At 40.6% G+C, this 20,836-nt stretch overlaps 1 protein-coding gene across 1 annotated transcript; it reads left to right on the top strand.

Moving 5' to 3' along the window:
- Window positions 1-1,559: 1,559 nt before the first annotated feature.
- On the top strand, window positions 1,560-13,546 carry tram1 (translocation associated membrane protein 1). Its single transcript, XM_053611644.1, has 11 exons — window positions 1,560-2,007; window positions 4,588-4,651; window positions 6,178-6,299; window positions 7,725-7,841; window positions 7,929-7,987; window positions 10,349-10,433; window positions 10,557-10,627; window positions 10,798-10,902; window positions 11,431-11,574; window positions 11,871-12,016; window positions 12,245-13,546. Exons 1-11 carry the CDS (start codon window positions 1,885-1,887, stop codon window positions 12,316-12,318), a joined length of 1,110 nt encoding a protein of 369 aa, XP_053467619.1. The 5' UTR covers window positions 1,560-1,884; the 3' UTR covers window positions 12,319-13,546.
- The last annotated feature ends 7,290 nt before the right edge of the window (window positions 13,547-20,836 follow it).

Genomic DNA, 20,836 nt, shown 5'->3' with positions numbered 1-20,836 from the left:
AATTCCAGAAATACCTTAAAACTATGAGTCACAATATTGCCATGCAAAGGATCTTGCTCTTTTCTACATTTCTGGCCTGTAAATTAGTTCTGCCAGAACAGATCTGCTCAGCTCCTCCCCTTTTTCTGAAAAGGAACTTCAAGTTGAAGGTGTAATTTATAATTTCCCAGTCTACAACCAGTAAAAGCTACCGAACACACCCACTCGAGTTACAATTTCAACTCCTCAACTTGGGGTAGTCTTCTTAACTACCTTCCCTGCCTGTTTAAGGAAGGTTCCTTCCTTCCTGGTTCCTTCCCTGTTTACAGAGTGACGTCAAATCAACATGGCCACGCCCACTGTGAACAGTCGACTTTTTCTCTACTTTTAAACTGTAGCAGTAGGTCATTTAGATCAGCTAATATACAGACCCAGTACTTGGCTGAATCTATAACCCTGACCATACTGATCGCTGTTTTGAGAAGCTAATCATCAACTTGAGAGTTATCACTAATGTAAGCTGGCTAGCTTGTTGCTAGCACTGCTCGCTATTGTCTGCTATTGTTGCTGTTCTGCAATTTCAGTCCAAAATGTTGCACGAACATTTGTACTTCACTTTAGTCGAATACTACTAGTGCCCGCTCAGGCTTTACATGCTCTTACACGGCAAACAAAAAGTCATGTTTTCGTGGAGGCATCCATGTTTTGTTTTGTTTTCCCACTTCGCACGTCAAACAACGTAAACGAATTTTGACTAACGATGCACCATGAACGCAATATTACAGCACATACTGTATGTAGTTTTGACAAAGGAGGTGAGCTTGGTTGTGAAGGGAAGTGGAAGGCTTGCCCGCTGTGTTTTCGTTGAAATGCCGTTTGTCTTGCAGGGCTACAACATTACAAACTGCTCCTTTAAGTTTATGGGGGAAATTGGATGGAAATCTATAACTCAGAATAACAAAACCAAATTTAAATGAGCAGCGCTAATAAATAATTAATTACGGCGGTCTGAATTCAAAGAGGCCGGAACAGTCAGTAGTGCTGACATGGATTGGGTTAGGGTCTGTGTGGAGTTTCGCATGTCCTTCCTGTGTTTGCGTGGGTTTCCTCTGGGTTCTCTGGTTTCCTCCTACCTCCCAAAAGTGCCAGTAGATAGAGTGACTATGCTAAATTGCCCATAGGTGTGAATATGTGTTCCCAGGATATGGTCTGGATTCACCATGACACCTACCAGGATAATGATGAATGAACGAATGAATTTAATTTAGATTGTTCTCTCTTCTGGGCTGTAAACAGTAAGCATGACCATCCACAATGAGAAGAGTCTGTCTGCATCCTGCGAGACTACAAACCACACCTATTACAAGGAACGCCTTCTAGCTAATCACACAACACAACACAACATTCCCACGATAAGCGTGCAAATTTTGTCAATTTCTACCTTCATGAATGTAAATACAGCTGGTTTACCTCAAGATGCAAACCACTGGTAACAGTCAAGATCAGAAAGGCCAGATCAGACTTTGTTAAAAATCATATTCCAGAACATACCACATCATCTGTAAAACATGTGGAGGCAGTGTTATGGCGTGGGCATGTATGTCTGTGAGTGGGTCTGGAACTGAATCATTGGTGTTTATTGATTGTTATTGAGGATTTTGTCAATTTCCTTAACCTCTGTAGCACTCAGACGGAGACGCTTGTCCAGAACATTTCAGAAGCCCTCCTCCCAGATAGCAGGGGGCAGCAGTGAGCTAGCTCGGTCTCCAGAAGAAGGGGGAGAAAGAAAAAAAAAAGAAGAGAAGGAGCTTGGATAGAGAAGTGGCTTTAGTGCTGTTGGTGCCATTGAGAGGTTCTGCTGTGCTCTGTGTCTCCAGTTTGGCCACGAAAAGTTTCTCAAGCGTCATGGGAATCAGAAAGAAGAACAACAAAACTCCTCCGGTTCTCAGCCACGAGTTCGTGATCCAGAACCATGCAGATATCGTGTCGTGTGTGGCCATGCTCTTCCTGCTGGGACTCATGTTCGAGGTGAGGACCAACAAACCAGACTTCTCTTATACACACACTGAAGTTCCGACCCATACTCAGGGAGGGTGAGGGGGCTGATCTTGGGGTCTGGGATTGAGAGTCTCTGATATCTTCAGCACGAGCTCCTTCAGACTTGTACACACCTACTTCCTTTAAACACAAATGAAGAATTGTTGCTTATTGTTTTCTCTTTTTTTCCTTTTATAGTATACACCAGTGTGTCTGTATCGCTGCCCCACTTCTCTTTCTCTGAAATGAGCTCTCTGGCGCTGTGGTTGTGGTTGTGATTGTGATTGAGTTGAGTTCAGGGATTTATGTGCAGTCCAGCAGGGTGGTTTTTTTTTTTTGGTAGTACTGTAACATTTCCTCGAGCTACATTGTCGCGGCTGCGTGGATGATTCCTGAGCGCGTGCGGTGGATTTGACGGTTACGTGGCATTCTGTGCGCGCGCTGTCACTCAGACGCGAGCGCCTTTGGCCACGTTAGCGTTATTTTCCCTCAGCGACGCGTTTTCCAGAGTTATTCCGCCCTGACCTTTCTCTCTCCTCCGTCTTTCCTAATGTTACACTCACGTTTTTTTTCTTTTAAGTTTAGTTCTGAAAACCAGCGCCAGCGAGAGAAGTTGCGGTGCATCATGGGAGCTGGAGTTCTTTCATTCTTTCTTTCGTTTTTGTTTTGTTTAGTTTAATGGATGGGGTGAAGTAGCGCCTAAAGTCAACATAATGGAGTATGTCGTTTGTATTAGGGCGTGAAAGGTGTGTGTGTATATATATGTGCGTGTGTATTTGTATGCTATGTATGTGTGCGTGTGTATTTGTATGTTATGTATGTGTGCATGTGTATGTATATATGAATGTGTGTATTTGTATGCTGTGTGTGTGTGTGTGTGTGTATTTGTATGCTATGTATGTGTGCGTGTGTATTTGTATGCTATGTATGTGTATGTATATATGAATGTGTGTATATATGTGTGTATTTGTATGCTGTGTGTATGTATATATGAATGTGTGCGTGTGTATGTATATATGAATGTGTGTATTTGTATGCTGTGTGTGTGTGTGTGTGTGTGTGTATTTGTATGCTATGTATGTGTATGTATATATGAATGTGTATATATGTGTGTATTTGTATGCTGTGTGTATGTATATATGAATGTGTGTGTATTTGTATGCTATGTATGTGTGCGTGTGTATGTATATATGAGTGTGTGTGTGTGTATGTATGTATGTATGTACACACGCACACATGCATGCATGCATGCATACATAGTCTACATACACACGTATGTGTGCATGTATTATTCTTTCCATGCTGAAAAAAAACCCAATAGAATTTCAAATGGTTATAATGGGAATTGTATTGGTTTTAATGGAAACTCTAATGGTCCCTTTGGGTCCCTACTGGTAATTTGGTGTGCCTTCTATTCATGGCTTGTTATGTCTAGTGGATTCCATTAAGGACCGGTAATGGTTTTTATGGTTAGCTGATGGTTCCTAATGGAAACCGTTCGAATTTCGGTGATGTTTTCTATTGTGTGTGGTGTTGTGTTTTTTTTTTTGTTGTTGTTGTTTTTTAAATAAATACTTACTTTATTATTTTAAATGGAAATGCTTCTTGTGCATGCGCCATATTTTTTAGATGTACGGTTGAAATGGCATTTTATTTTCGTACTGCTCTGTTCTGGATCGAATTATCGCTTGGCTGATGAAATGAACGGATATTAAAGTCCTTTTGGCATATTGTCATCGTCAGAAATAAAAGAGCAAATCCTTAAAGTGGTTCTTAAATCCACATTGGCGTTTCACTGGTGTTTTTGTACCTGTCTTTTAGTTTTCCGAACGTCAGTATGACTGTATATCCAGAAAATGAGGAGATATCCGCATGCTGTAGTTTTTATTTTATTTGATCGTTTTCCCTTCTGCGAAACCGATTAACAAATTTTGATTGTTCAGCCTGTACTAGCCTTGTGTTCGTCCAATTAAATCCTCTTTAGAACAGGCAAGTCCCACTCCTTTGAGCGGTTCTTGCTTTACCTCATTGCAGCACCTCGTGTTTATTTTGAAGAGGGCAGTTGTGTGACTTGGGTTTAGGGGTTGTTTAATGCTGAAATGTCACTACTTCAGATTGGACAAGAACATGAGTCCGTCTTTATACGCCATCACGGCTTCTCCATCCATAAGATTAAATCGTATAATTTTATCATGTAGCGTACTACTTAAAATTAATTCTTGGCCCACCACTCAGATGTGTCGGCTGCTTCCCGATGACCCTGCGGCTCCTCTTTACCATCAGAGGCGCTGACGTTTGATCTCCAGCTAAAACATGTATGATGTACGTAACTCCAAAAATAAACGCCATGCCATCGTCCAGGAACAAGAAACTCTATTATAAAGCTAAAGCAACTTTAAAGAAAGAAACTTTATAGGGGTCAGTATGCCATTCTCTGACTTTTGCTTTGAATCATGAGTTATTTCTGTGTCTGGGAACCAAAACCTCCTATATATAGAGTATAAGTTATATTTTGTTTATGGAGTCATGTTGATTGTGGAGAACAAATTCGTGTCCCCTGTTGTGTTGCAGATCACGTCAAAGATTGCCGTTTTTTTCATAACGGTGCAATACAACGTCACGATAACAGCAAATGGTAAGTCACAGTCGTTAGTTTCATGGTGTTTAGTGTTCACTTCAGTGGAGGGAGTCCTCGCCGCATGTTTGTTTTCATGCAAATGGTTTGCACATCACTTCTGTTCTGTATGAGCAATTTTTGCGAAATAGGAAGAAATCGATACATCCATTTTTACTGTTCATCCTAACATTTCATGTAAAAACATCATATTCGTCCGGTGGGAGTTTTTTTTTACTTTTGCTAGAAATTGACCAGTCATTTTGGGTTTCCCCTAGACCACACCTGGGCTCTTAAACAAGTTTCATACTCAACCAAATGTACAAAACTCCTGATGCAAATGATTTTCGGTTCGGAGTAAACACTCTGAGACGGGTCGTTCTGGTAGTTTACGTGCATGTGCGGAAATACTGATGATTATTAATATTATCACATTAAAAAGAATTAAAGAGCGTTCATTCTGTCTGCCTCATTTCAAACTTTCCTGGAACTATAATTTTTGGATTGTGCGCTCCAGGAGACCTTATCTTGCCGCAGAAATATGGTGCTTAGTGAGCGGAATTTTAAGGGGTCCACCGCCATAACCTTGTGTGTGTGCTGGTTATCAGTGTACTGTTTGTTGTGTAAGTGTGTGTATTGGTATGAGCTGATAATACATATGACTGAAATACCACCCAACAACGCCTGAATTGTCTTTAGACTATTTCATTATTCACAAGCTGACAGGTTGCCGAGCCCCCCCGCCCCCCGCCCCCCAGTGGTTTGGTGCTCTTCGTTTAAATTTTTTCCATAGCCATATTGCTCAATCCAAATCCAGCAAGGTCAGTGGCGGTCAGTGCGATAAGGCCTGGATAGAGTTGAGTTTCTAACAGCACTTCAAGGTCATTAAACTGTTGGGATTAATGCATGAACTAACATGACCGCCCATAGTCCATGTGTTCAATTTTCATACCTTGGTACTCGATCACGGTTTGAGATTTTTATGGCATTTTGAAAAGCAAATGTTGACTTACACCTTATTCAGGCTTCAAATGTGGCCAAAATAAGGAACCTTACCACCAAAGATGGTGGGTCAGACTTTATCTGGTGGTATTTCGTGGTCAAACTTTATCGCCAAGATATTTCATGCCAGTTCACCTGAATGCAAAATGGCACAGGAAAAAGGGAGTTTAATGACCTTGTCTGAAAACATATTTTGCCTCAGTATTTTCTTAATAACTCTTGCCAAATAACAACACAAACAATTTAGCTACTTAACATTACCACTAAGCTCCTAGGACTGCAGACAATCACCAGATTTCCCAAAAATTCTGCTTTCCTCCACAATGTACAGTGTGTATGTTTTATTATACTATAATATTATTGGTTATATTACTATGCTATATTACTCTCGGTTATATTCACAGATGTACACTAAAGTCTGTTCTCTTGGCCCATGCCCCAGCTGTTACCTGATCTCCAATTACCTTATTGTTATACTCTAGTTAATTTAATGAGCTTTCAGCCTCAACACTATCATCATGTCTGTGTGTATGTCTGATTGTCAGAAGGTGCCGAAGAGACGCCAGTGAATTACTTCCACCATGGCCTGAAGGATGTAGCCACCGTATTCTTCTATATGCTGGTGGCCATCATCATGCATGCCATAATCCAGGAGTACATCCTCGATGTAAGAATCTTTTTATGACCTTTTTTTATATATACAGTATCTCACAAAAGTGAGTACACCCCTCACATTTTTGTAAATATTTGATTATATCTTTTCATGTGACAGCACTGAAGAAATGACACTTTGCTACAATGTAAAGTAGTGAGTGTACAGCTTGTGTAACAGTGTAAATTTGCTGCCCCCTCAAAATAACTCAACACACAGCCATTAATGTCTAAACCGCTGGCAACAAAAGTGAGTACACCCCTAAGTGAAAATGTCCAAATTGGGCCTAATTAGCCATTTTCCCTCCCCGGTGTCATGTGACTTGTTAGTGTTACAAGGTGTCAGGTGTGAATGGGTGTTAGATTCCCTTAGTTGTTCATAACAATGGGTAAGACCAAGGAATATAGCTGTGACGTGCGGCAAAAGGTTGTTGAGCTTCACAAGATGGGAAGTGTCTATAAGAAAATAGCACAAGCATTGAAAATGCCCATTTCCACCATCAGGGCAATAATTAAGAAGTTCCAGTCAACTGGAAATGTTATGAATCAACCTGGAATTGGACGAGTGTCTATATCGTCTCAACGCAATATGAAGAGAATGGTTTGAGTGGCTAAAAAATCTCCAAGGATCACAGGTGGAGAATTATGGGCCGTAGTTGGATCTTCCAGCAGGACAATGATCCAAAACATACATCAAAATCAACACTAAAATGGTTTACAGACTACATAATCAAGGTCCTGCCATGACCATCCCAGTCCCCTGACTTATAAACCCATAGAAAACCTGTGGGGTGAACTGTAGTGGAGAGTCCACCAGCGTGGACCTCGAAATGTGAAGGATCTGGAGAGATTCTGTACGGAGGAACGGTCTCGGATCCCTTGCCATGTATTCTCCAACCTCATCAGGTATTATAGGAGAAGACTCGGAGCTGTAATCTTGGCAAAGGGAGGTAGCACAAAGTATTGACTAAAAGGGTGCCAATAATTGCACACATATATTTAACAAAGATATATATTTTTTTTTGGATAAACCTGTTTTGTTTGCAATTGTTTGATATCCATGAGAGCAGAGTATTTTTGTGTTTTTTTTTTGTTTTGTTTTGTTTTTTTTTTTTACAAAATTTCAAAAAGTTAAACAATAGACAATTTCTCACAGCCTTTTTTGCTCATATTTACCAAGGGTGCCAATATTAGTGGAGGGCACTGTATCTATACCATTGCTAGCTGTAACTAATTCTCCAAACATGGCTATGCTTGTAAGAGTCCTATACTTTTCCGTTCATACTTTTTTTGGGTATTTAATATAACCCTCAGATATCGGGTATCATACGAACATTAACATTTTATACCCTCATGAAGTACATTTGACCTCAGTAGAAATGTTCATTTTTGTTTATTTTTTTTTTGCCCTTACTGGATCTCTTGGTTCTTCTCCATGCAGAAAATCAACAGGAAGATGCACTTCTCCAAAACCAAACACAGCAAGTTCAACGAGTCGGGCCAGCTCATCGCTTTCTATCTGTTTTCATGCGCGTGGGGAGCCAGCATTCTGATTTCCGTATGACTGCATTACAACTTTTCAGTTATTAATATTATAGCAGTGTAATCTGTGAATTTTAATCGTTTCATTGTTCTGTGTGCGAAGGAAAACATCCTGCCGAACCCCATCAGTCTGTGGGAAGGCTACCCACACACACTGATGTCGTAAGTCTCATTCTCTATCTGGTAATAGATAGCGTTGATGCCTGGACTTCAAGACCATTTCCTCTAAAACTCCGACAATCTTAATCATGCCTACGTTAATCAGACCACATTCAAGTTCATATCAGTATAGCAAATCAAGCGTTGGCTTCTTGTCTACAGAGACAAACACGCACATACAATTACAGGAAAAACCGTAAGGTGTTAAACCAAAAGAACAGCCTCATAGCACCTCAGCACTGATTGTACAAGTACATTACCGGTCAAATTTTTACATAAGTTACACACTTTTTTATTTATTTATTTATTTTTTCTCCCCCTCTCCACATTTTAGAATAATAATAGTCATCAAAACTCTGGAATAACACAAATGGAACTATGTGAATTATGTTGTGATGATGGATCCAAAATAAATCAAAAATAATTTAATATTTTGGCATCTTTAAAGTAGACTCCCTTTTCGCCTAGAATTTTACAGAAATGTATTCTTGGCATTTTCTCACCCGATTTCTTGTGGAATTTCCCTGAGTTGCTTTTTAAACGGTATTAAAGGGGTTCTGGCCTACGCTGGACATGAATTGGCTGCTTTTCTGAATATTTCGCTCCAAGTCATCTATTTAAATATATATATATATATTTGTGAATAAAATGTTAGTTTTCTAATGAAAGAAATGTACGGAGCCCCCCTAGTGTCAAGTAAGAAGAAAAAAAAATACAGCCATGTGTAATCCCCGCCCTCAGATTTATAATCCCCACCCTCAGATTCGTCATCCGTGCCCTCAGATTTGTAAACCGTGCGCACAGCGTTAAAATTGGGTTTATATTGGACATTCGCTGTACGTTCGAGCTTCTCCCTTCTATTTCTCAAGAAATAAACACACAAAAAGGACATAATGTGTATTGTCTTAATAATGTGTATTGAGTGGACATAGAACCAATACAACTCAATAGACTTTAAAATTTTCTCCCCTTAAAGCCTGCCGAAGCCAATCTTTGGGAAACTCGGGTCATCAGCACTTGATACTAATGGAGTCAGTAAGGGACCGCCTAAAAAGTGCATGACGTGGGCAACTGTATAAGATTCTATTAAGTTTATAGTCGTCTGCTTCACAGGATATCTAACTTATTGCAGTGTTAGGATACAGTATGGATCAAGAATTAGTTTTTTTTTATAGCATATATATTATTAATGATGTACCCTTTTTATTACACATATAAACTTATTGTGCCATATAAAAATCTTATACAGTTGCCCAGGTCATGCACTTTTTAGACGGTCCATCACTGACTATTTCTTGAGAAGAGAGAAGCTCGAATGTACAGCGAATGTCCGATATAAACCCAACTTTAACGCTGTGCATGCAGTTTACAAATCTTAGGGTACGGTTTACACATGGCTGTATTTATTTCTTTTTTTCTTACCTGACACTAGGGCGGGGCTCCGTAGAATTGAATATGTTGACACGATTATATTTCTGTCTACAACACCGTTTTCAAACATTTAATCATACACCTTCAGATCAAAAGGTTTTTAAGATCATGAGATTTTTTTATTTTCATCCTCATCAAACCAATCAGTGAACCCTCATGCCTCATGTGGGTGGAGGTGGGGTCATCCTGGTAGAGGCCACACCCATCAATGTCTTCATCATAGGATGAATCATAGGTGATCAGCCCCAAGAACTTTGTATTGAGATCCACTGTTTATTTTTTTTCTTTCTTTCTTCTCCTTTCTTCCTTTAAGTTGTCACCTGTCTCTACACTCGCACAATGATTTGAACATTGGTAGCACAAACAATTCACAGACTCCAGAGTGGTGTCAATAGCTGGACAGAAGTTTTAAGCAGTGGCAGATGTCCCACCATTCGGTAGAATTCAAACGATCGTCTTCATCACTGAAACACAAATTTTGTTGGCAAGACTTTGCTACTTTAAGATATTTAGGCGAGATTTGCGGAAAACATGAATATCCTGTGATTCCCGATCAGAAATTTTTTGTTATTTGAATGTCCAAATAGACTGGACGCGTGTATATCGAATAAGGTAGCCTGCATATTCTCCGTGATTCGGGAATTATTTCATATCCTCCTTGAGTGGAGCCACTGATTAGAAATCTGGCAACCTTAATTAGATTTCTATGGGGAATTTGGTTGAAGAGCTCATTTATGCCATTAGCTTGCTAATGCAAGATCATGTTAGTGGTATTTTCATGCCTTAACTATATTGTAAATTAAGATCTCGTTTTAAGAAAGTCTGTACTTTTTTTTCTGCGGTTCTCATTGGGAAGCACCTTAACATACAGATTTGACAAATCCATGATGTCAGGATCGCAGTATGCCATATAACTAAGAATCATGTTTCCAGGTTCCAGATGAAGTTTTACTACATCTGTCAGCTGGGTTACTGGTTCCACGCTCTTCCTGAACTCTACTTCCAGAAGATCAAGAAAGTACGTATAGAAAAGATTAGCGTTGTTTCTGGTCATTTCCTGCCATTGTGAGGGAACGAAAGGTTTTCTCCAGGGTCTGTCTGTTTACGTGTAAAAAATAATTTTTTTTAACTTGTTTTTCAGGAGGACATTCCCCGTCAGCTAGTTTACATCAGTCTGTATTTGGTCCACGTCGCAGGCGCTTACATCCTCAAGTATGAACAAAAATCTTTATTCAGAAAGACACGTGCTCCTCGTGTACATCTTGTAATTTGTGTACATTCGATTTTTGCATACTCTGAGAATGCCGCACATCCTTTTGACTTCATGTGTCGTATTAAGATTAAAACTTTTTGTTTCGGTTATTTCATTTGTGTGTTTACAGTCTGAACCGGCTGGGTGTGGTGCTGCTCGTGCTACATTATTTCGTCGAGTTGCTCTTCCACGTGTCTCGTATCGTTTACTTCAGTAACGAAGAGAGACAAACAGGGTGAGTGCCCACGAACCCGAGTTCTTCATCCATGACGATCTCCTTACTTGAGGATGTTTAACGTCCTTCTAAACCCAGGATTTCTTATTTCCCATCTGAATTTGTATCCAGATTAAAATCATTCAGTATCATTTTATTGCACGAACTACGTTACAAAAATAAATGCAAAATAAGAGACGCGATGACTAACAGCACTTTTCTGCTTCACTTTTACAATCATGTCATTTTTAATCGTTCTTTTTAAGCTAAACATGATCTGATCATCTAATACAGGAGTGTCCATTCTTATCCGGAAAGGGCAGGTGTGGTGCAGGTTTTCATTCCAACCGAGCAGAAGCCACACCTGAGTCTATTGAGCCAAGATTAACTGATTAAACAGGTGGAATCAGGTGTGGCGCTTGCTCGGTTGGAATGAAATTATATTTTTTTTAAATATATATTTTTAAAGAAATGATTGTTGATTACCAAAATTGAGATGGTCACGCAAAGGTTTCTGATCGTTGATCCAAACTGTGTGTGTGTGTGCAGGTTCTCAGTGTGGGCTGTCCTGTTCGTCCTGGCCCGCTTATTGACCCTGTCTCTCTCCGTCCTCACTGTGGGGTTCGGTTTGGCTGGATCTGAACCCCAGGGCCTCGACCTGGCTGAGGGAAACTACAACGTGCTGCTTGTCAGGTGAAGTAGGAAACATTCACTAAAGTAACATGTTCACACAGTAAAGAAAGACATTAACAAAGCACATAATGTGGCATCAAAGACTAACAAAATTGTTGTATTTTTATTTTATATTTATATATGTTATGTTGTAATTGAACAGTAGTTGCAAAAGAATAGTTTGATTTGGGTAAATACATAAATATTTGCCGCAGTTTTCATTACCAGTTGCATCATTTGCTTGTGTTCTTGTCTATTTATATTTATTGTGGGTTTGTTTTTTTTTTTGTATTTTGTGGTGCTGCTTGGTGGACCAGAGTGACCGTCCTGGCTGCGATCTGCATCACTCAGGCCTTCATGATGTGGAAATTCATCAACTTCCAGCTGCGGCGGTGGAGAGAACACGCTCAGGCGCCGTCCATAAAGAAGAAATCGTCCTCCTCAAAGGGCAAGTCCAGAAAAGGTTAGTGCTGCACTTCCACCTTTTATTTAATCTAATAGAAATTTTATTTTTTTATTTATTTTTTTTTGGCTCGTTTCATTTTCATCATTTCATATTGAAGCTGTGTATTTGTATACAGCTCTAAACTCGAATTAACATGAATAGCTGAAGCAAATAGTGAGACTTCTGTCGTCAATCAGTTATAATCCAGATTATTAACTACTTGTGTGCTGACGTCTTGTTTTGTAGCCAACGGCGTGAACGGATCACTGAGTGCCAATGGAGCAGATTCTCCCAGAGCCAGGAAGGACAAATCATCCTAAACAGATCCCGCTGTTCATTCCTCCTTGCCTCCTCTCTTTGTCTCTTTCTCTATCCTGCTTGATCATTCCCAGCTCTGCATTTCAGTCCTGCCTTTTTTTCTTTCTTTCTTTTTTCTTTTCAGTTGCGTTGCACTGCACACGATTAGCATTTCCCAGCTCTCACACACCTGATTACACTCATCAGTAAGCATGTGCCCATATGTTCATATCATGATACATCGCTGGATCATTTCCTCAATGAGAGGACTTGCCTTCTCTGCAATGGAGTTCAAAAAAGGACCTTAGAAGACTTTTTTGCTGTTTTACAAACAAAGGATTTGTATATTTTCTCAGTGATGCTGCCTATTTTTCACAATTGTAATATGTTGATGTATTATATAAGCCATTAACGGCGCATGCTTCCTGCCGAGCAGGAAATCAGTCAGCTAAATGCGCATAGGGAGAGCTGGGAAATGTGCTGTGCACCAGCTCAGGAACTGCCCTATAGGGTTTTGTGCACGGTAGGGAGGTTACTTCGTAACAAAGTACCCCCTTTTTTTTTTATTTTATTTTTTTTTTATTTTTAAAAAGCTGGGTGCTGAATAGTGCATTGCACGATGCTGTGTGTACATCACAAGAAGTTTGCTTCTTTTTCTTTTCACCTCCCTGACTAAAAGGGTCCAAACGCTGCAAGCTTTAAGTGGCATTCTGTATTTCCCAGGATTCATCAGTGCCAATGCAAAAGGCCAATAAACACTTTCAAGTGCCTGACTATACCAAAATTGTATGGATATTTAAAAAGGTAAAATAAAATAAAGAAAACAATACATACTGTGTTTAGAAGGTGTACGTGGTCTGTCAAGATTTCAAGGGCAATTGTGTGTGTGTGTGTGTGTGTGTGTGTGTGTGTGTGTGTGTGTGTGTGTGTTGTTTGTTTGCATTTGCTTAATTTGTCATTATATTAGTAATTTGCCATCATCATGACCCTAGAAGCTTCATGTGTAATCTTTTAGAAAGTACGTTTAATTCGATGCCTTCGGTTATTATTTGCACTGCAGTGCTTACATAGACGAACAGAGGAATATGTTATGGATTGAGGGGGAAAATTGCCCTTTTTTTTTTTTTTTTGGTTCCATCCATGTGAAACATTGTAGGTTCATAGACTGTAGTTTCTGCCATAAGTTTCTTACGAATTTATTTTGTTCTATGAAAAACCAAACACATTCAATAAAATGCTAATTGTAACTGGTGCCGTTTTCTTGTGTTTATTGAAATTATAGCTCAATGTTGTGTTTATTAAATTTGAGATGTGAGTGAATGGGGGGGTTGGGGGAATGGCATCTCATTGACTTTAATTGTGGGGATTGGTGACGGACAGGTTGCTTTGAGTATTTCAGAAACGGCTGATCTCCTGGGATTTTTTGTGCACGATGACAGGCTCTAGAGCAGGGCTGTCCAATCTTATCCGGAAAGGACCGGTGTGGGTGCAGGTTTTCATTCCGACCGAGCAGAAGCCACACCCGAGTCTATAGAAAGCCAGGATTAACTGATTAAACACTTGGAATCAGGTGTGGCTCCTACTTGGTTGGAATGAAAACTGCACCCACACTGGCCCTTTCTCGATAAGATTGGACACCCCTGGTCTAGAGTTTACCCAGAACGGTGTAACAATACAATATATGGTAACTCAAACAACCCCTCTTTACAACTGTGGTAAGCAGAAAGTCACCTCAGAATGTATGACACGTCAAACCTTGAGGTGGATGAGCTACAAGAGGAGAAAAGCACATCAGGTTCCACTCCTGTCAGCCAAGAACAAGAATCAGAGGCTACAGTCAGCAAAACTGGACTGAGTTTTGTTCAAGTAAAGGGGAATACAGCACTGCCAAGCTGCCACTGTTGGGCCCTTGAGCAAGGCTCTTAACCCTCTCTGCTCCAGGGGCGCTCGCTATATCAAGGTTGACCCTGTGCTCTGACCCCAGCTTCCTAACATGCTGGGGTATGCGAAAAGAAGAATTTCACTGTGCTGTAATGGATATGTGACTAATAAAAGACTCATTACTTAATGCTACAGCATATACGTGCGACATACAGGTGTGATGTTCAGGTACGTACACGTACTTTTGGCCATATTGCGTATATGATCCGTAACACGGTCAGCAATTCGTTATATCCTGAGGTCTCATTGAGACCATAATAAGAATGATGCGGGGCAGACTATTCAACACACTTAAAGACAGATAGGTAGGCGCATTTGCATTTTCTAAATTGTATAATGCTTTTCAAACAGTGTTTTCTCCAAATACCAAGCAACAGAAAAAGTGGAACTATTTATTTAACCTTTTCACTCTTATGGATGTGTTCGTCTGGGCTAGAAAGAAATCAGCTCCAGCCTTGTGTCTTGTGTTTTTCCTTTGCCGGTTAGTGGGCCTGTTGCCCTTTGTTCAACAAAATTACAAAATAATTGTGTCATTTGCTAACAGCAAATAATATGATGTGGATGTCAGAATGGAAACCTTATGTTGAGATATTTGCATCATCGCAAGGCGGGGTGGCTAAGCCCCGCTAGCCCATTTATTCCAGTCACCCTTGTATATGAATACAGAGAAATGGAGTAAAAGTCAAAAAAGTGAGGTGAAATAAACCCTCAAGTAAAGTATACTATAGATACTTAAAAAGCAGACTTAAGTACAGTAACACAGCAATTCTCTGCTCAGACGGAGATACTGGTGGATTCCTGACAGGATCGGCACCTTAAGCGATTATTAGGAAAGAAATGACGTGCATGTGACCATAGTGAGCATGAGGTGGCGCCGTGGGCTCATTTTTCATTGTTGTTTTTCACAGCCTGTTTTCAAACAGAGCTTTTGTGTGCGTAAATACTGTAGATACTTGAGAACTTGAAAAGCCTAGATACCGAGAACAATCCGCCATCCAAATAACATCAAGTAGTAGTCCTGTCGTGGTCAATTTTCACTGACAGACTGGGTGAACGGAACTACAAAGTGTCCACCTACAGTAAATGGTGGATTTTTATTTTTTTTTTAAATTGCAGTGCAGTTCAAAAAGGTTCCATAGCAACAGTATGACAAATTGTCCGTCATCAGTTGTGTAGGAAAAGTATTTCTCATGTCTGTGTGTGTTGGCAGTGTCCCCACAAGAATAGGAAGAACTAACAGGTTGATTTTTTTTTTTATCTTGTAGGGACATTTGGCTGGTCCGCACAAGGAAAACTGCTTTTTAGACCTCAAATCATGCAGTAATATTTCATCCAGTAAGGATTTTATCCTCATCAGGATCACGTTGGATCCAGAGCCTTATCCCAGGAACACCGGAGGTGAGTCTGGAATGCATCCTGGATGGAAAGCCAGTCCATCGCAGCATACTATGCACACACAGATTCACACACTCATTCACACCTCGTGTAGAATGTAGAATAGCCAATCCGTCTGCTGGCATTTTTGGGGGGGAGATTGAGAAGAAACCCATAGGAAACCCATGTGTACACGAAGAGAACACGCACAGAGCTCAGCCGAGACCCTGTATCTGTGAGGTGGCAATACCCCTACTAGTTCACTACTAACCCTAACCTTACTACCCACTATGCCACCTGTAGTTTTATTTTATTTATTTTTTAAACTAAAAGATCAAAATGTGAACTTTTGGATACTCAGGTTATAATTAGGGTTAGATTTACAGTAGGTGTAGGAATAGCATTAATTATCTGCATAGGGGCAGTGGTGGGCTTGGCGGTAAAGGCTCTGGGTTACTGATCGGAAGGTCGGGGGTTCAAGCCCCAGCATTGCCAAGCTGCCACTGTTGGGCCCTTGAGCAAAGCCCTTAACCCTCTCTGCTCCAGGGGGCGCTGTATCATGTCTGACCCTGTGCTCTGACCCCAGCCTCCTAACATGCTGGGATATATGAAGAAAACAATTTCACTGTGCATATGTACATGTGACCAATAAAGACTCGTTATTAATTATGAATTATGCCAGTGAAACGTCCTCACAAGGAGAGTAAGAGCATTCTGTGTGTGTCTTCAGAAAGCGTAATGCCTGCACATACTCGCACCGTTCAACAGGACGTGTGAAATTATTTTGGAAAGACCGACACAACACACAACGTTTTCCCAAATAAAACTGAAGAAACTACTTTCCTTTCCTCTCACTTTTTAAAATGTGTCATATTTGCTCGTGATCACATCGGTCAAACGCAAAACAATTTGTCATCCTTCGAGGCGAAATGTATTCTTTTCAATTGCTTTTGTTCTCCAAGGGACGATTGTTGCCTTTGACCATTTCCTGTTTCCCTTTAGTATAAATATGCACATTGTACACTGAAACTGCACGCTGTTTTGCAGAAAATGTGCACTAAACGTGTTTTGTTTTTTTTAAAAAACCGTACTGTACATGAATTCATATTAATAACACTAATGGCATTGGTTATTCATTTTTATGAAAGAGTGTAGCATATCAGACATAACCCAAGGCCTTGCGATGTTCCAACAGGATGTGAGGTGCAGGCAGGAATATCTACAAGGATCACACTCGAACAGTCCCAAGTCAAATTAGTAAAAAGCACAGAGAGTAGAAGATCCTGTGGGATTTACAGATTTAGGCAGATAGACAACTAATGAGCAAGCAACCAGGCACAGTAATAATAGAGTCGGAGCAGAAAACAGCAGTGGTCAGAATGAAGAACGAGTGGGAATGTGGAAGGTCAAAACCAAGGTTGTTACACTGGTGATAAGAGCGCTCAAGTTTGTATCCCTTAATCCAGATAACCGCGATCTTGGAGCCTGCAACAAATTTCGCTGCGTGTCTGCGTTTGAATGCGTTTGATCACGATGTAAGGTTCGCGTTTATTTTTGTCTGCCTAAATCAAACCAAAAGGCTAATGTTGAAAGCGTAATAGGTTTTCGATGAAGTTTTTATTTTGTCTCATGTTCAAGGTTTTCGATGCTGTGTGAAAGCATTGCATTACTCATATCACCTTTGTTTTGGCTAGGTTTTATGAAAACTAGACATCGACACAGAGAGGGGCAGATCTTTAAGTATCCACACAGATCTTGATTTTTTGTTCTACGTGGTGAACTGACTATTTGGTTGTAAATTCAATGTTTTTAAAAGTAAGAAGGCAACAGATCTTATTAGACATGTGTTTTCAGTTGCAGTTCCTCTTCCGCAGGGCTTGGCACAACTGTCATCTCTGTGTTTGATTGTGCTGCTTCTGTGTTTTGGCTAGCGAGGCTTGACACTCTGGTGCCAAAACACATGTCACGGTAGTAGAAGAGGCCATCAAACGATGAAGCGTACAGTAATGCATTGAAAATAAATAAATAAATAAATAAATCCCTTCAGCTAAATTACAGAAATTTGGAGTAAAATCAAACCAACTGACATGAAGGAAAAATGTATTGTGTATCTTTTGACCTGCAAGATGTCACACTCGTGATCTCATCTGTTAACTCTACAATGCTTAGAGGATGATGAAAGGTTAGCTACAGGAAGCGTAGCATTATTATTTCTAAACAACCGAACCATTCCCAAATACGAGTTTATGACATTATGCAAAGAGCTAAATTAGTTAGCATGTTAAACACTGTTACATAATTAAAGCACAACCAAAACGTAGTCAGTCAGCCAAGACCGGTTTATTGTCTAAAATTGGATTCTTTAATTTGGCACTTGGCCGATCGGGTGAATGTAACTAATAAGTACAGGAGAATTACACATTCAGTTTAGCATTTGAATCTCAAACCGACCATGGAGGTGGGGCCTCGATGGATCGGATTTGTTTGTCCAGCACATCCCACAGATGCTTGACCGGATTGAGATCTGGGGAATTTGGAGGCCGAGTCAACACCTTGAACTGTTTGTCATGTCCCTCAAATCATTCCTGAACAATTTTTGCAGTGTGTCAGAGCACACATTATCCTGCTGAAAGACGCCACTGCCATTAGGGAATACCGTTGCCATGAAGGGGTGTACTTGGTCTGCAACAGTGTTAAGGTTGGTGGTACGTAACATCTATATGAATATGAGGACCCAAGGTTTCTCAGAAGAACATTGCCCAGAGCATCACACTTCCTCTGCTGGCTTGCCTTCTTCTCATAGTGTATCCTGGTGCCATCTCTTCCCCAGGTAAACGACGCACACATACCTGGCCATCAACATGATGTAAGGGAAAACGGAATTTATCAGACCAGGCTGCCTTCTTCCATTGCTCCATGGTCCAGTTCTGATGCTCACTTTGCTCATCGTAGGTGTTTTCGGCAGTGGACAGGGGTCAGCACGGGCACTCTGACCGGTCTGTGGTTACGCAGCCCCATATTTAAGATGCGATGCACTGTGTTCTGACACCTTTCTATCATAGCCAGCATTAACATTTTCAGCAATTTGTGCTACAGTAGCTCTTCTATGGGATCGGACCGGACGGGCTAGCCTTCGCTCCCCCCACTCAGATCACTGAGACTTGTGCGCCCATGACCCTGTCGCCGGTCCAACGGTTGTCCTTCCCTGGAACAATTTTGGTAGGTACTAACCACCGCATACCAGGAACACCGCACAAGACCTGCTGTTTTGGAGATGCTCTGACCCAGACGTCTAACCATCACAATTTGGCCCTCGTCAGAGTCACTCAGATCCTTCCACTTGCCCATTTTTCCTGCTTCCAACACATCAACTGATTGTTCACTTGCTGCCTAATATATCCCACCCCTTAACAGTCTCGTTACATTGTAACAAGATAATCAATGTCATTCACTTCACCTGTCAGTGGTTTTAATGTTATGGCTGATCGGTATATATAGAGAAACAGTGTACACACACACACACACACACACACACACACACACACACACATATATATATATATCTTGTGTCCCAAACCATATCAGCAAGTCTGTGTGATATTACTGAGAAATTGAGTGTGTTTTGCGGCAGGAAACACAAGGCTTTTCCAAGCCTTGAATAGAACTATCGAAGAAGCTGAAAGTGCCTGAAGTTTCCACCAACTGAATAGAAACAGAAAGTGTTACGACTAATCACAAACACACACTCAGAGCATAGCTGTAGACGTGGTTAATAAAACAATGACTATAATACAATAACAGTAGTGATACACACTTACAACTAAAATATAGTTACTTGTAACCACCAGGTCTACAAAGAGACGTGCAGAAGTCCCTTTGCAAATGGAGTACACTTTATTATTGTTAACAATGCATTCTAAAGAACACACAAGTATATTTTGTAAGATATTGTCATATATTTTCCGTATCTGACATTTTCACATGCCAGCACTCTGTCTGTTGGAGGAAATAACAACCCTTAACGATGTAATTACATGCAAACGCCAGGTAAACAAGCATTAAAGATGATTGCTTTAATGATAACCTTATTGAAGCTGTCAGTCCAGATAGTTATAGTGCCGTAAAACAGGGTGAGTAAGTACTAAACACGAGATGGTTCATCTGATTTGGGTGAAAATAACATAAATGGGAGCTGACATACTTATACGCAGAGCTGATGGTAGAAAACACAAGGGCTAAAATCAAGCAGATTCCACAGATGCTCTCAATCATTTTGGCTTGGTCTTAATTTGTGTGCTCTTAAGGGCCGTGGGATGTATCCACATGAAAAGCAGCTTTACCATCATTTTACACCATACAAAACTTTGATACCCTGGAGAGAATGGCAGAAATATGCTTTATAACTACGTAATTCAAAGGCCAGCCAAGTATGTCAGTAACTACAAATGCCTTGGGGTTGTCCTAGATCGGTATTTCTCAATCCGGGTTGTGGAGTACCACTGTCTTGTACATTTCAGTGGTTTCTCACCTCATATGAAGCCATTTCATCCTAGGTCCGGCTTGTTAATTAGCTGATGAGTTAAACTGGGTGAGCATGGAAAACACCAGGGAGTGGTACTTCCTGACCCGGATTGAGAAATATCGTCATAGATGATAAATTGAAGCAAGACCAATACGTTGATCAACAGAAAAGTCGTCTTTTCAAAAGGTACAGTGTCTTAACCGTCTTAATCACTTGTCTGTTGCGAAAACAATCTTCAGAAAACAATCGGACCACCTGGCAAATTGCACGGCATCTAAATCACCAGCTTGACCAACATTCATACATGTAGATCCCTTAGCAAAGCACTGAAAATGATTTTTGACCCTACACACCCAGCTTTTGACCTGTTACCTTCTGGCCACATGTTTTATACTCCTGTTTTTTAGACAAAGCAGACATTTCTTTTATACCACAAGCTATTCAAACCAGCTATGTGAATTATTCGAGAAAATGTGTGACATCGTATGGCGGTGCAGCAGGTAGCCTTGCTACCTCACAGCTCCAGGGTCCAGAGTTCAATCCTGAGCTCAGGTTACTGTCTGTTCCGAGTGGCGCATGTTCTCCCGAGTGTCTGTGTAGGTTTCCTCTGCGTTCTCTGCTTTCCTTCCACCTCCCAAAAACACCATCCCATCCAGTTTCTGTTCCTCTTATTCTACACAGCGTCGTGGAGAGCCCGGAGACCT

This window comes from Ictalurus furcatus, chromosome 23, assembly GCF_023375685.1.
Source record: "Ictalurus furcatus strain D&B chromosome 23, Billie_1.0, whole genome shotgun sequence".
NCBI classification, from domain to species: domain Eukaryota; kingdom Metazoa; phylum Chordata; class Actinopteri; order Siluriformes; family Ictaluridae; genus Ictalurus; species Ictalurus furcatus.
This window is presented reverse-complemented; position numbering and strand designations above follow the sequence as displayed.